This window comes from Giraffa tippelskirchi, chromosome 6 (assembly GCF_054371585.1).
Source record: "Giraffa tippelskirchi isolate mGirTip1 chromosome 6, T2T-mGirTip1v1.2.pri, whole genome shotgun sequence".
NCBI lineage: Eukaryota > Metazoa > Chordata > Mammalia > Artiodactyla > Giraffidae > Giraffa > Giraffa tippelskirchi.
The window spans coordinates 32,403,279-32,420,108 of NC_137280.1; the positions used below are offsets into that span (position 1 = coordinate 32,403,279).

The following is a 16,830-nucleotide window of genomic DNA, read 5'->3' on the forward strand; positions in this document are numbered from 1 at the left end:
ATATATATATATGTATATATATACACATTCAGTTTGTAGTTGCAATTTTAAAATAATCAGAAGCCAAAGCAGCATTTGTAGGAAAAGAAATATTCTTTTTAAGAAAAAGCACAACCACACTACAGATTTAAAAATTAAAATGAAATAAAATGGCTTTCACATTTGTTCCTGATTATTTTGTTTGCCAGATTCTTGCTCACAACAACGTTTGGCTAAAAGTGGTATCAGGGTCCCAGTGGTGAGATACACTCCTCAGCAGTCCTCAAGTTCAGTGCTGAGAATTTAGACATTATCATTTCTTTCTCATAGTAAAGACTCTGAAACTTTGGGTCACACAACCACGAAAGAACTTGTCTTATGACTTCTGCTTGTGCCACCAGCACATTCATTCTTTCTTTGCCTCTAAACTAAAGCCTTTCCCAGCGTTAAGGAGACTTGTGTCAGTGGCTGAATGTGTAATCTCGCCCATCTGCCTGAAAAGCACTGGATAACTATTATGGGTCAGTATTTCCACCTCATTAATATGCTGGTGAATTGTTTGCATGGTTCCTTGTGCAAACTGCACATTTCTTAATTACACTAATGTTTTCTTGGTACTAACTCCCCCACCTCTCCCAGTGAAAAAGATGAACGTACTTCCCAAACATAAAGTTTTCAGTTAGAACTGTCTACTTGGAGGTCATAATACCTTCTCTCATGCAGCAATATTTTAGAGATAAAAGTTCAAATGGATCTGCAAATTCAAAATGAAAAGCAATCTGCACTGGCAAAGCTGAAGAGTGAACTTTGTCTCAGGTATGCTTGGCTATTTCTTGACACAGGGGAGACTGACTCAGGGTGTTTTCCATGGAGTCTGAACTTTTTGTAACTTTTGGGCACTCTGGGTGACGCACAGCAATGCTGTTTGTGGGGTGAGGAGCAGCAGCTTTGAAATATTCACAACCAACACAATTTTGATTAAAGAAAGAACTCTGGTTTTTAATAGTTTTGATCATTAAAAAAGTTTAAACCTGCATAGCAATCATTTCAAAAATAATTATTTAATGTTCCATAATTAAACTGTACACAACCTAGTCTTGGGACATAGAAGCCAGTGAGGTGAATCTGGAGCAGTCCTGTGCAGTCCCCCGAGTCAGGAGTAGAGTTTTCATTGGCCATTTTTTTTTTTCTGTCATTCTGTTCATCTTAGTTTATTTGGATGCTTGGCACAATCTGGCTCCGCTGCTGAGCAGACCTGCACGTGGCAGAGAGACAGCTGACCCTGTCCTCCAGCCCTTCTCGCGGCCCCTCCCCAACTCGGCCGGGTTCCTCAAAGCCGCTCGATGTCTCGGTATTTCTTCCGCAGAATAGAGACCTGGTCTTTAAAGAGGACGGGGTCCAGCCTCATCTGAGAGTGGATCAGCGGCATGTAGCCAAACCAGCTGGCAAACGTATTCATGCAGCTCTGTCGCTGGGCAAAGTGGTCAGGGTCAGCCCAGCGGGAAGCCCGAGAGGTCTGGGGAAAGGGAGAGAAACACGGAAGATGATGAGTTGGGTGCCAGGTGAGAGGGACACACGGTGGGAAACGAAGTCGGGCGCAGTGGGCATGCGTTAGGGCTCTGGGTCTGGCCTGGCCACCATGGCCGCCCCATCCATGTAGCTGGTGAAGATGCAAGCACAGGTCCGGATTTTCAGCCTCGCCAGATGCTTTCCCCAGACCTGCCACGTTCCCCAACGTCCCAAAGATTCACAGGCACTGACACATTCTCTGGGCCATGAAGGACCTACCAACTGAGCTTCAGCTGTTGAGGTTGCTCAACAGAAAACTTCTTTTTGCACTTGGGGGTAAATACAATGACTCATAATGTGTATATGCTTTCAAAGATAATTTTTTAAAGCCCTCCTGTGAACTTGGTTGATTCTGGGTAAGTGAAAGACGGTTGCCATCTCTTCATTCTCCATGTTGACCCTGAGACTGGTTATATATTTTTAGATCATTTAAATGACTGACATTGATTTAAAAGAAAGCCGTAAATGACCCCAGCACTGAAATTTAAATGGATCAACAAAGCATAATGTCTTTAAAATCATCTTTGTATAAAACAAGGAAAAGGTGGGCTGCCCAATTATGTTAGAAAAAATTCATGCACTCACTAATGTCAATAGGCAATTATTTAATGATGTATATATATATGTATGTGTGTTTAATGTGTTTGTATCCTCATACATTGTTAGAAAATACTTTCACAGGAAGGTACATTTTGCTGTGAGAATCACTCTAAAACCACAAGTGTCAACATGCTTGAAAATAACCATCGAAGGTAAACATAGGTGTTGAATCCCATGGACGGAGGAGCCTGGTGGGCTGCAGTCCATGGGGTTGTGAAGAGTCGGACACGACTGAGTGACTTCACTTTCACTTTTCACTTTCATGCATTGGAGAAGGGAATGGCAACCCACTCCAGTGTTCTTGCCTGGAGAATCCCAGGGATGGGGGAGCCTGGTAGGCTGCCGTCTCTGGGGTCGCACAGAGTCGGACACGACTGAAGCGACTTAGCAGCAGCAGCAGCAGCAGCAGCAAGTTACCTTGGAGCAGCAAAGCAACAAACAAAACACTATTTGTAAAGTGTTTTCATGAGCTCATTTGAGCCTCACAACAACCTGATCAAGTGATCTACCCATGTAATAACATTTCCTCTGTACAGATGAGGAAGCAGGTTCAAGGAAGTTAAAATTGTTTGTTCAAGGCTAGAAAGGGGCAGAATGCAGGTTTTTTTTTTTTTTTTTTGATGTGGACCATTTTAAAAGTCTTTATTGAATTTGTTACAATATTGTTTCCGTTTTATGTTTTGGTTTTTGGCCATAGGGCATGTGGGATTTTAGTTCCCTGACCAGAGATCGAACCCATACCCGCTACACTGGAAGGTGAAGTCATAACCATTGGATTGGCAGCGAAGTCCCCAGGCTTCATTCTTTATCATTGGTACTCGAGGAACTCTGCTTGGTAAGTCAGAGACAGGATCAGATTAAGCTGACCAGTTGAGTCCATATCAGAGTTGTCGGTTCCAAGTGATAGTGACTCAGTCATGTCCAACTCGATGCAACTGCAGCTTACCAACTGCAGCCCACCAGGCTCTGTCCATGGAATTCTCCAGGCAAGAATACTGGCGTGGGTTGCCATTCTCTTCCAGGGGATCTGAGCCTGGGTCTCCTGTGTTGTAGACAGATTCTTTACTGTCTGAGCCACCAGAGAAGCCCTAGGGAGCTCCATTTTGCTCCTATTGTTTGGGATGAGCCTGTAGATTATTTCTGAATGACCTGCTCATCTTCAAAAGGCCAGACCCCCTATATCCCAGCAAGCGCTCACATTTGTGAATGGAAACACTGTTGAGATCCTAAGTTCATTCTTATTTTCTTACACATGAAAGAAAAGAAAAAAAAAGAGTCCACGACAAAGTAGTGTATATGTTAATCTCAAACTCCTAATTTATCCTTCCTCCCCCATCACTATCCCTTCTGGTAACCAGAAGTTTGTTTCTGTTTTGTAAATAAGTTCACTTGTATCTTTTTTTTTTTTTCCAGCTTCCACTTATGAGAGACATCATATGATATCTGTCCTTCTCTGTCTGGCTTACTTAACTTAGTATGATAATCTCTAGCTCCATCTATGTTGCTGCAAATGGCATTATTTCATTTGTTCCCATAACCGAATAGTATTCCACCGTATAAAGGATCTTCTTTACCCATTCATCTGTGGACGGACATGTAGGTTGCTTCCACATCTTGGCGATTGTAAACAGTGCTGCTATGAACACTGGGGTACATGTGTATTTTCAGATTAGAGTTTTCTCTGGAAATATGCCCGGGAATGGGATTGCTGGATCATATGGTAACTCTATTTCTAGTTTTCTTAAGGAAACTCCATACTTTTTTCCATAGTGGCTGCACCAATTTAAAGAGCTTTTATATTCTTGACATAAAGATACCCTTCACTTTCATCTTCCCAGTTATGTGCCAAACATATGCTCCCTCAGGGCTTTTAGATGTGGTTTATTTCCTGGTATCTCCTTGTTATGCTTCCTACAAGAAAAGTGTGTCCTCATTACTGCAGACTGAGCCACCAGTGAGCAAAGCTAAGGAGGAGAGGTCTCCTTCTCTTACCTGTCCCATCATTGTCTCCTTATACTGCTTCTTTTGTGTCACTTTGATTGGAGGCAATTTTGTCACAGCAGACACCAGGAAATTCATGAGTATGTCCTCACAATTGGCCAATTGGTCCACCATGTTCTTCAGGCTGGTTGGCAGGTAATGGGTGTAAAGGTAGTGATAATATCTGTAAAAACCAAAGACAGGTATCAGCAGGGGCCATCACTGTATAATAACAGGTGGTCTTCTTTGACAGAAAACACATACCCATTCTTTGAATCCCTAAACACATCATGGATGATGATGATAATGACAATTATCATTTATATGGTACTTACTGTACACCAGGTAATGTTCTAAAGTGCCTTCTAAGAAATTCCTCACTTAATCCTTATAAGGAACCTGTGATGTAGGTACTATTATTATCCCTGTTTTACACACAAGGAAACAAGGTACAGAGATAACCATAGATTCAGATATTGTCTGCTCAGCCTAACTTTAACATCAGGCTAGTTGGTTAGAAACTTAGATCTAAAAGAAGTTACTTACACATATCATTACAAGCTGCTTTACAATTTTAATTATTGGTTTAATCAGGGCTGTATTCAATACTATCCCATAACTCTGGTTCCAACAATATAATCATTCCATTTTGGGGGCCTCTAAGCCATGTATTTCATTACTGTTAGAGCCAGTAATCTGGTGGTCAATCATTATGGAGAACACACAGTTAATCTGAATTATTTCTCACCATACTATTTTTTTTTGGAGGGGTATATATAGCACATATTGCTCAAAAGTAATGGCGCTAGTGGTAAAGAACCCACCTACCAGTGCAGGAGATAAGACACAGGTTAGATCCCCAGGTCGGGAAAATCCCCTGGAGAAGAAAATGCCAACCCATTCCAGTATTCTTGCCTGGAGAGAGTCCCATGGACAAAGGAGCCTGGTGGACTACAGTCCATAGCGCAGCAAAGAGTCAAACATGACTGAAATGACTTAGCACACACACATGCATAGATAGCACATATTTCTAGGAAAAATCATTTGACTGAATCAGATTCACTGAGAGATGGCAATGGGAAGAAAGTGGTGGAATCTTGAGATCAAGATTCAGTCACCCCAAATAGTTATACTTTATGCATTTCCAACTCCATCCCCGAGATGACAGGATTCTCTATCTTTTTTAACTAAAAAAGGCCAGGGTGAGATTGGTATGTATGTTCACCTTACTAAGGAGTCGAGATTTCAAGAATGACTTAGTCAAGAACATTAGCCTTCTACACTCATGAATTTGGCCATCTTACGTGAGTTCCCTGGCTTTAAAGAACAAATCCAAGCAAACAGCTCCAAAATGTTTATTTCCATCCAAGACCTTTTTCAAAACACTCTTTTCAATGTCCTCACATGCCCAAGACTGAACTCCTCCATTTTCCCTAATACCTGTTCCATCTACACTCTTCCCCAGTTCTACTGATGGCTTATTCTATCCTTTTAGTTCTTCAGATCAAAAAACCTGAGTCATCAAACTCTATATCCAGTCTGTCAGGACATGATGCTGGAGCATCTTGAAAATACACCCACAATCTGATCACTACTTCCCACCTCTGCTGCTCACTTCCTAATCCAGGCTCCATCATCTCTTGTCTAGACAAGGTCAGTCACCTCCTAGTAGGTTTCCCTGCATCTCCCCTGGCCCCCTTCTAGTCTGTCCTCATCACAGCCTTCACAGTGGATGCCTAAAACATAAGAAAGACTGCTCTCCTCACATCCCTCCACTGGCTCCCATGTTACCTAGAAGAGAGTCAAGTCCTCATACTGGACAGAAGGGTCTGGCATCTGGGCTACCATGATCTCTCTCACTTGCTTGCCCCTCACTCCACTCAGGTCACACTGATCTTCTGGACATTCCTCCAGCATCCTGCCTCAGGGCATCTATTCCAGCTGCTCTCCACACCAGAGCACTCTTCCAACAGGTACTCTCCTGCCTAACTTCCTGTCCTCCTCTCAAATCTCACTCGCTCAGGGACGATCACCCTATATCCCCCAACCTGCCCCCTCTCTACTTTTGGTACTCCTCATCCTTTATGCTGCTCTGGCTGACTTTTTGCTATATAACTTATGTCCTAACATACTATAGAATTATTATGTATACTGCATCTCCCCTTGCTAGAATTCAAGACCTGTGTATTTTTTCTATTTTATTCAGTAGTAAATCCCAAGCACCTACAACAGTGCTTGCTTAGCTGATCAGTCATGTCCGACTTTTTGCGACTCTATGGACTATAGCCTACCAGGCTCCACTGTCCAAGGGATTCTCTAGGCAAGAATACTGGAATGGGTTGCCATGCCCTTTTCCAGGGGATCTTACTGACTGAGGGATCAAACCTGGAATCTCCTACATTGCAGGTGGATTCTTCACAGTCTGAGCCATCAGGGAAGCCCCCGAACCATGCTGGGCGGTGCTCCATGAAGTGTTTGCTTTGTTGTTCTTCTACACATTCAGTCCCTCAACACACTCTGAGGATGTCTCCACATCTCAGACTTGCTGAAGATGCAGATCTACCATCACTTCTAAAGATGCAATAAGCCAAGAGGTTTTACTGGTTTCAAAGACACATGTTAACCACATCAACAAAACTCAAACAGGGATGCAGACTAATTTTCGCTAAGGTTGTTAACAAGACTTGGCCCAAGTTCCAATTTCTGCAGCAGCCAGAAAGTCATATAAGGAACAGTGTAAAATGATGTCCAGCCTCCTCACTTGTGGTAAATAGCAGCTCCCGTCAACACCATGGAGTAGTCGTTCGTCCACTTGGACGTGTAGCCCCACCGCTCCTTAGAGTTGTCCCAGAAATGGCTGCGTGCAGGGTACCCCACAATCCTCTCGGGGAAGCTCTGCCACACGGTGAAGGCAAAATCCACCTGCAGGCAGAACACAAGCCAAACAAGCAATCAACAGTGTTAACAAATGTCAACAAAACATTACCTTCCCCCTGCTAATTCGTAATGTGAAATCCCGGGACTGTTGGGAAACATTAATTCCATGTATTCATCAGCAAATTAAACTGACTGCTTGACATTTTGCCCCATAATTAAGCACATTTTTAATGTTTTCTGTTAAAGAAACTTCAGATTAGTGCGGAAATAAAAGAAGGAAAAAGCCAAAACAAAACACTGGCGGATATGTCCTATAGAAATCCAGTCTGTTCAAGCTAAAAAAAAAAAAAAAAAATCAGTTGCTTCCCCCACCCCCGCTGCCCTACAAAGGACACGTGACCATTCATGGGTGGGAGGAACAAACGCTTCTGTTTTATAAACAGGAGCAGATTTTCTATATACATCCAGCATATGAATATATAGCATGTAACATTACCAGCACGCAGCAAAGCCATAGTGACTAAAATCAAGGCATCCACTTAAAAGCCAGAGAAAAGATGTTTAAAAAGCACACAAGTTCTAACAGGAATAAGAGCAGGTATCATCAAGAGCAGTAATTCAGGCTTCTCAGGTGTGAAGATGCTCAATGCAAGGGAAATTTAGAAATGCATCCACAGTGAAAAATCACTAGGAATAAGTGGGGACAAGGCCAAATAAAGCCATGGGATTATTTTAAAGGAAATGCAGTGAAATGACTTCCTAGTCTTCAAAATTACCCAAAGCAGGTACTTCTGAACCTGCTACAAACATTTGTAGTTAGCAAATGAACAGTCGGTTCTCAAATGTGTGCACTCACTTCTGACTTTCCATGATTATTTGATGAATAATAAAACGCAGAAAGTCTAAAAAAAAGTAACAGAAATGCTCATAATTGTGTAATGCTTATAATACGACAGGTATGGTTACAGGTACTTACATATTTTAACTTGTTTAATCCTCACGATAACCCTGAGAAGTAGGTAATTTTATAGTCTCCAGTTTATAGAGCGGGGGAAGCTAAGGATATGGAGGTTCAAGTAATTTTTCTGTGTTAGTAAGTGGCAGAGTCAAGATGTGAACTCAAGCCATCTGGTTTCAGGTTCAGTGTACACTGTTAGCATAGCGTCACTTTTAGCTCTGTTGCTACAGCATGGAAAACAATTTCTCTTATACAGGTTACACATCCATCAACAACCTTTTCCCTATAAGTAAAACAAATGGAAATTTCATATATTCCACATATAGTTCAAGCCTTGGCATTGTGATGGTGGCTGAGTGATGCGGGCAAGTCCAATTCCTGACCTCCCAGGGGTTTAAAAGCAGAGAAGTTGGGAATTCCCTGGGAGTCCAGTGGTTAAGACTCTTGTGCTTTCATTGCTGAGGGTGAGGGTTCAATCCCTGGTCAGGGAACTAAGATACCACAAGCCACAAGGTGCAGTCAAAAAAAAAAAGAAGGCAGAGCAAATAACTGTTCACAACAGCCCTGAAGTGGAAATGACCCAAATGCCATCAACTCATGAATAAATATGCCAAATATGGTATAGCCATTCAGTGGAATATTACTTAGCACTAAAAAGGAATGAAGGACTGATGTGTGCTACCACATGGATGGACCTTGAAAACATTATGTTGAATGCAAGAAGCCACATACAAAAGGCCCCATATTGTGTGATTCCATTTACATCAAGGGTCCAGGGGAAGCAAATCCACAGAGACAGAGAACAGACTGGTGGCTCCAGAGGACAGGGAGTGACGGATTATTGTCTACGGGGTGTCCCTTTTGGATAATGAAAATGTTTCAGGATGAGGTAGAGGTAAGTGTATAACATGGGAAGGTACTAAATACCACTTGAAGATGGTTAATTTTATGCTTTGTGAATTTTACCTCAATTATAAGACAAAGCGAATAAGCCTAAAGATGAGTATTTCCCAAGCTTTCACCATATTCATTACCGTTGTCGCTTCTTTTGCCACATTCCCACCATAATATACATTTAATGACTTAGTATTTTTCTTTAAACTGCCGATACTTCTTTTTTTTGTTTGTTTTTAAGCACCATTCTAGGTAAACAGGTCAGTGAAATCCTAGCTTTAGGAAACAGTGGTCTGAGTGATCTGCAAGAGTCTTTTTTTTCTCTGAATTCTTGGGGCTTAGTTAGAAGACACAATTTTTGTAAACAGCCATGAATTTAAAATTTTATGAAGAATTTAGTCTGGTGCCCTGACTCAAGATATGAAAGCCTTAACAATATAGCTTGTGCATGCATGCTCAGTAGCTTCAGTCATGTCTGACTCAGCAACCCTATCTATGGTCGGTAGCCTACCAGGCTCCTCTGTCCATGGGTTCTCCAGGCAAGAACACTGGAGTGGGTTGCCATGCCCTCCTCCAGGGAATCTTCCCGACCCAGGGATTGAACCTGTGTCTCTGCGTCTTCTGCATTGCAGGCAGATTTTTTACCACTGAGCCATCGGGGAAGCCATGGGAGGGGGAAGCAGGGGGTTAGGATATATATCAAGAAAGTATGGTGGGGTGAGGGGTACCTCAAAGTTAAAATACAGCAGGTGAGTGGACAGTACTTGTCAGAAAATAGAAATCAGGTTGTGAAAATCTGCACATCGTCACTGGCATTCACGACTAATGGTGCCAACTGGTGGGACAGTGAATTATGCAGTCCGTCAGCAAAGAAACAGCCCGACTGTCAGCACTCTTTCGGGTTTTCCATTATCCTTTGAAAGGGAGACACAGACACTGGCAACTACTATAGAACCCAATGGGGTGTTTTCATCACAGGAATTCCTTCCTATCTCAAAGCCGTTTCAAGTCATTTCAAAGCAACTCAAAAGTGAATTCCGATAAAACTATGATGCTTGTGATAGTTTTCTTTTCAGGCTGCTCATTAACACATCAAAGGAGGCAAAGGTCAGCTTATGCCCTCTTCTCTTAAAAACCAACATCTGTTTTCTTTTGAGAGTGTGCAGCAATCCAGATAAATGTAAATAACTATAAACCAACTCTGTCTAATACCCTTTATAGGACGCTGTTTAAAAATCTATCCTTAATACCACAGAGAGGCATTTAAACAAGCTAAGGATTCTTAGAGAGGAAATAAAATGAACCAACATCTATTCACCTAAAAGAGAAAACAGAAATCTTTGTCCTCCACCATGTTGGGCAACACAATTGCGCTACTGATCAGTCACAAAGTAAACCAGAGGGCCAGCCTCTTAAATTTACATCTCATGTTCAAGCCAAGTTGACTTCTCATTGCTCCACATACAACACATGCTCTTCCTGGCGTGCACTGAGAGGCTGGAACTGCTGTTCTTTGAAAAGATATCCACTAGCACGTGGACCCATCATGGCAGCTGGAAGTTATTTCACCGTGGGGCAGGGGGAAACAAGTCCTAGCATGAGATCAACGGCCTCGTGTCCAGGGGAGGACGAGAGGCGAATCGATACTTCTGGTCCCAGGGTAACGATTTAGGTGTGTGCTGTGGTCTTGACTATCCATTCCGCCGTGACAGTGTCCTGTCTTTCTTCTGTCTGCTTGCCAAGATACACTCTCCATCCTTCTTGCCATGCCCTACGCCTGAGACAATAGAACTCTATGGACTGCACAGCATGGGCTTCCTCGCTGGCTGCTTGGGTTAGGTCAATGGTAGTCGTTGGTAGGAAAATTAGGTGGGACAGAGGCAGGGCAGTATTTCTTCTCTGCTCTCCCCGCAAGCCCGGGCTTTGGCACCAGAGTCCTGGCAGGTGCCACGTCCCTCCACGGTCATAGTTCTTGCAGGATGGCCTCTTCTTTTCCATTCCTCCTCTCAGGGACTGCTGTTGTTGTTGTTTAGTTACTAAATCATGTTTGACTCTTTTGCAATCCTGTGAGCTGTAGCCCTCCAGGCTCCCCTGTCTATGGGATCTTCCAGGCAAGAATACTGGAGTGGGTAGCCACTTCTTACTCTAGGAGATCTTTCCAACCCAGGGATTGAACCCGCGTCTCCTGCATTGGCAGGTGGATTCTTTACTACTGTGCCACCAGGGGAGTTGTTCTCAGGGACTCTGGAAACACTATTCCCTTCCTTCACTCCTTTAGGTGTAGAAGTGGAAGCTGCTTCCTGCTCTCACCACTCCCCAGATGGGGGATGGGGTCCTTTAACCCCATCCCGTAGTCATCTTCTATCCCTTCGTTTGAATCACGTGATATGGATTCTGTTTGCTGCCAGGACTCTGCTGGCTCCAGGCAGGAACTGTGTAATCAAAGTACCTGGCACGGGGACTAGAACAAAGCCAGCCCTCCATAAATACTTGTTGAATGAATGTGCACCGGGGATGCCAGCTTCCTTTGAAGGAAGCGGCAGAAAAACGGCAGAAAAACGCAAGCTGGAGTGTCGCATTCCCTGCATTCCATCACTGTCATTCCCTTTGAACATGAAGCATCTTTTCTCCATTCTCCCCACCCCCACCTCACCCCATCTTTCTCCTGCAGCCTCACACATGACACAGTTGGCTGTGTGTTCACACTTTTAATCCTTGAAGCACGCATCTCCCCAGGATCACTCATTTACAGGGCTTGAGCTGCATAGAAAGGATCTAAGGCAGACCTGCATAAAAAGGATACGACCCAGGGCATGTGTCCCAAGGGGTGATTTTGGTTGCCCTTCCACAAAACATTTGCTCAACTCCATTGGATGGAAACTGGGAACATCCATGGAATTTGAAGAGCAGCAGAAACCAACAGCCCAGGTTAACATAAGTCTTGGGTATGGGGGCAGCAGGCCGTTAGAATCAGACTGGCACCCAGGAAAATGTCTGCTGCTAAGTGTTGATGTTTACATTAAGAAGATAATATATCAATAAAATTATTCCTACGAATAAAAAGGAATAAAAGAAGGGGAATGGGGTGAATAGCTAAGTCTCCACGCTTTTTAGCAGCTACCCTGAATGATGTATTTCCTACCTGTTACATTTTTGTGTAACTGTCTTTGGTCCCCTCTTTGGTTTTAAGTGAAGTTTCAGAGATCAATACTCATTCGAGTTGTAAAAATTGGTTTTCTATCATATCTATCTTTCACCTTCTCTCTCTCTCCCCCTCACACGTGGCTCTGTGCAATCTTATTTTTGGCACAAACACCTGAACATCTGAAAAGGCAGGGATCTCCATCTCAGCCTTCAAGTGAAACTGTTTGCTCTTGCGTGGGTGAAAGAAAATGTGCATTTCCAACCAAGACGGAAAAGCTGCCTTTAGAACCCAGAAATAGTGTTCCCCAACAGAGGCCACACACGCCCGCACGGCAGTAGGAGGATCATGAAAGATGGGCGCTCTGGATGGTGTGGTTTCAAGAAAATACCAAACAGGCGCCTCCACCCACCTCCTCTGGGTCCCTCTGCACACCTGCCCACACCTTTTAAAAACAAATCTAAAAACAGGAGGGCAGACAGGAGGGTGAGGTGAGGTACAACCTGGCAAATGAGGAGCCAATTAGCAGAGGAAACAAGGGAAAAATGCCCTCATCGGGGTTGATTCAACCCACTCTGCAGGAAGTTCTGAAAATGTTTTGGGCTTGGCCAAGGCAAGGGCAGAGGAGGTGAGAACACCCTGAGGTTTGAGGTGACTGCCTGTAGGGCCCGCCACCCCTCCCGAGAGGCTGCTTACCTCTGTGGTTGAAAGCACGGTGTCCTCGTCAAGGCTGAGCACAGCATCTGTGATGATGTTGTCATAGGGCAGGAAACGGCTGCTCATCACCTGGGAGGTGGGAGGGGGGTGGGGCAGGCAGGAGGGAAGGAATCGGGAAAAGAGATGTAAATGGAGAGTCTTGTTTTGAGGAGAAATCCCCCCCTGCATCCTCACCTTCACAAAGGATGCTCAACCACCATGTCACCCCTCAACATAAAAGGCTTCCATTTCCCATCAGTGCAGATTCACTGGTTCCACCATTACTGGGCACCTACTGTGTACAGACACCTTGCCAGTCACAGGGAGGTCAGAGGTAAGTAAGATACACCCTCTGTCTTGGAGGAGTTCACAGTCTGCAGGGTGACCAAGATGACCAAGACCAAGATGAAGATCATCAGTCTTGGCCTGCTATGAGAAATCCCAGGAAATTGGAGGATGCAGTAACCAGCTGCTTGGAAAAGCAACGAAGACCTCGGAGAAGTGACCCTGATAGCCAGGAATCCACCGAGTGTAAATAGAAATGAAGGCTCACAGAGGGCTCAGTAGATGCAAAGGCACAGAGTGGAGAGCCAGTGCCCTGAGGCCAGGAAAGAGTGGATAGAGGGAGCAGTGATTCCAAGCATGGGACACACGCCACTTGATGGCCACCAGGTCATTTTAGGAGGTGCAGAGACAAATATTTAAAATTTTCTAGTCTTCATTTTAGCTCAGAGAAGCAAAAATATGTAAACATATATATTAATAGCTACAGCAATAAGAGGTAGTAGTAGAGTTACTTAAAGATAATTTCATTAAATTGAAAAGTAAGCTGACTTAAAGAAAAATATTAAATAAACAATAGAACATGTGGTCCATGGATTAAGGAAAACTGTAAAGCTGGTATACGAATAAGATTTGGGCAGTTCCAGGATAAGGCATGGTGAGGTGAGTATATGTGTGTTTCTATATGTGTATGTGTGTGCATGTGTATGTTGTGAGGATCTGGGGGATCAGTTGGAAAATTGAGACCAAAGAGACTACCCTACGACAGTTACAGCTTATACCACTGTGCTAAGGTTTCCACAGAATAACTAATGGGAATGATGATATAAGAAAAACCAACATTTTTTAAACATTTACTATGTGCCGAGGAATGTTTCAAGTTCTTATTTCATCTTTATAACAACCCCATTGTATACATAAGAAAACTAAGGTACAGAAAGGTTGTGTCTTGCTCTCAACATTCCATCTGGCCGTCGCGATCCTAGGCAGTGGTCCCCAACATTTTTGGCACCAGGGAAGTTTTCATGGAAGATAGCTTTTCCACAAGCCAGTGGTGGTGGTGGTAGTGGGGATGGTTTCGGGATGATTCAAGCACAATTCCATTTACTGTGTACTTTATTTCTAGTATGATTACATCAGCTCCACCTCAGATCATCTGGCATTAGATTCCGGATGTTGGGGCCCCCTGCTACAGCACACTTCAGTTGCTACACTCTATCTGTCTTGAGGTTGAAAGGACCAAGAGAACACGGAGCCCACATGCCGATCTCACGTTCACCACCCTCCTCTGAAAGGCACATTAACTGTTATGTCATCCCCTCCCAGTTCATATTTGCAGACAGAGAAAGAAAACACTTGCCATCAACTTTCAGGCATGAGGGCCAGGGAAGGAAGCAGTTAGGTGCTGGAGGCAAAGGGAAAAGGGGGCACTTGGTCTGGCTGCCAAGGGTGAGCTCTCCACAAACCCGAGAACACCTGCACCCACCCGCCCCTCCCAAAGAAGCCCAAGCTGTATTTACATCAGGAAGCCAGCTCATCCACAAGGCTTGTCTCAGAGGCGGTTTATAAGTCTGTGAAGCTATTGGAGGGCTTAGGACATTAAAGGATGGAAAATGTCCACCAGAACCCACCTCTAGGAGCTCAAGGGACACATCTACAGCATAAATGGCTCCAGGCTCTGCTCTTACACATCTGTCAACTGGGTCAAGTGTTTTTTGTTCCCCCCCCCCACTCAGGCTTTCAGAATAAAATAAAATACAAAAGCAATCAGCAACCCAGTATGCACAGGGCTCAGAAACCTCAGCCTGAAGCAATTCTCCTGACACTGTTTCCTTGTCCATTGACTAAAGCAGAAGCCATTAGTTGCCAGCTTAGCGATGCCCTGACCTTTCCCTTGTTAAGCCTACAGGGGAAGAGCTGCAAAGACAAGGCCTATAAATTCAAAATAGAATTTCCCAGCCAAAGCAGCCAACACATCAATTTTAAACTCAAGGCTAGACATGGAAATTTAAAATGGGGAATGAGAAGGACATATGACGTCCTTCCCCTGTTATGGGCCCAACCACTGGGTTTAAAAGAATCCATTTCTTTTTTCTGAACCTGCTTCATCAACAAAAGTTAAGGGCCCATAAGCCAGCCACTTCCAAATTCTAGTGTAGAAACTAGAGGCTCTTTCTCAAATACCCTGGAGTCCCAAAAGCTCCATGAATTAGCATGAAAGGAGCATGCACTTACAAAGTCAATCCAGAGTAAGCTGTGTTTCCCTTGTTAACTTGTTTAAGAAATATTTAGCTACCATAAGAGCCCAAGCCCTTCTAGAACGAACAAACATGACTAGGAAATGACAAAGGCTCAAGAAGTTCCCTATCAGGACTTCCCAGGTGGTTCAGTGCTTAAAATTTGCCCGCCAATGCAGGGGATGCAGGTTGGATCCCTGATTGGGAAACCAAGATCCCACATGCCACAGGGCAACTAAGCCTGTGTGCCCCAACTACCTAACCCACATGCCCCAACTAGAGAGAAGCCTGTACACTGCAGCGAAAGATCCCACATGCCCCAACTAAGACCTGACGCAGCTAAACAAATAAATAAATATTAAAAAGAAAAAAAGTTCCCTGTCCAGTGGGGAAGCTAAGAAATGCTTGTAAGTAATTATACAAAGCACAAGAATTACTGACATTTATCAAGCACCTACCATGTATACCCACTTTGTACGTACATTTATAGGTACAGTATCAAACTATGTGATTCTTTTAGCTAACCAGTTAGGTGTTAGGATTTCTTCCATTTACTGAAGGGGAGGGTTGAGGCACAGAGAGTTAAATAATGTGCCTGAGGTCACAAAAAAGGAAGTCTGACCCCACAGCCCATAAGACAAACCATCAATTTACAACATCCCCTTAGAAAAGGAGCTGACATTTATCGAATGCCGAGTGTATTACAGGGCTGAGCACCTGTAATACAGTATCATATTTCTTCTTCAAAATGAGCCCAAGTCTTAGCCCAGGTGCCCTAAAATACAGAGTCTAAGGAAGACTTGAGGGCAAATGCTTTACTAAGTGGTACAGGCCCAGGGTGGGGCTTCCCAGTAGCTCAGTGGTAAAGAATCCACCTGCAATGTAGGATCCGCAGGAGACACAGGTTCAGTCCCTGGGTGGGGAAGATCCCCTGGAGAAGGGCCTGGCTACCCACTCCAGTATTCTCACCTGGAGAATCCCATGAACAGAGGAGCCTGGCGGGCTTCAGTCTACAAGGTAGCACAGAGTCGGACATGACTGAAGTGACTTAGCATGCACATACACACACACGCATGCACAGTCCCAGGGTAGTGACAGTGAGGGCAAAGGAACCACATGACCTACTGGAGTCACTGGCCAAAGTCAAGGTTGAAAAATGAAACGTTAGTCGCTCAGTCGTGTCTGACTCTTTGCGACCCTATGGACTGTAGCCCGCCAGGTTCCTCTGTCAAGGCTAGGACTCAACAAATGGCCAGCAGTCCAGACAGAAATATGGCTGGGAGAGTGGGAGGTATTTTATAAGACACATCTGATAAACCCTACAGGAAAGGTACTGTTATTATCATCATCTTAGAAATAAAGAAACTGGGGCTACTAGCTGGGAGTAAGAATATAAAATCAATCAATGAGTTTGAGCATAAAAATGCATACTGATTAACCATAGGAGTCAGAATGGCTCCCAGTCAGTCACACAGAATGGATCTTGTTTGAATATCCTGACATAGTCGAAGAAAGACCTACCTACCAGAAGGAGTTCTAGCTACCCGTGGAAACATAAAAAACAAAACATAAAAAATTCCCAAGTGAAAAGTGAAAAGCATCCATGTGAGCACTGT

General features: G+C 43.9%; 1 protein-coding gene across 1 annotated transcript in view; it reads right to left on the minus strand.

The window, feature by feature from the left end:
- Window positions 1-951: 951 nt before the first annotated feature.
- EXT1 (exostosin glycosyltransferase 1) overlaps window positions 952-16,830 on the minus strand; it is a 301,860-nt gene continuing 285,981 nt past the window's right edge. The window contains exons 8-11 of the mRNA XM_081505276.1: window positions 12,696-12,785; window positions 6,890-7,050; window positions 4,141-4,312; window positions 952-1,495 (exon numbers count right to left, since the gene is read on the minus strand). Of these exons, the coding sequence (XP_081361402.1) occupies window positions 1,310-1,495; window positions 4,141-4,312; window positions 6,890-7,050; window positions 12,696-12,785 (609 nt within the window). The 3' untranslated portion in view covers window positions 952-1,309. The remainder of the gene's footprint in view (window positions 1,496-4,140; window positions 4,313-6,889; window positions 7,051-12,695; window positions 12,786-16,830) is intronic.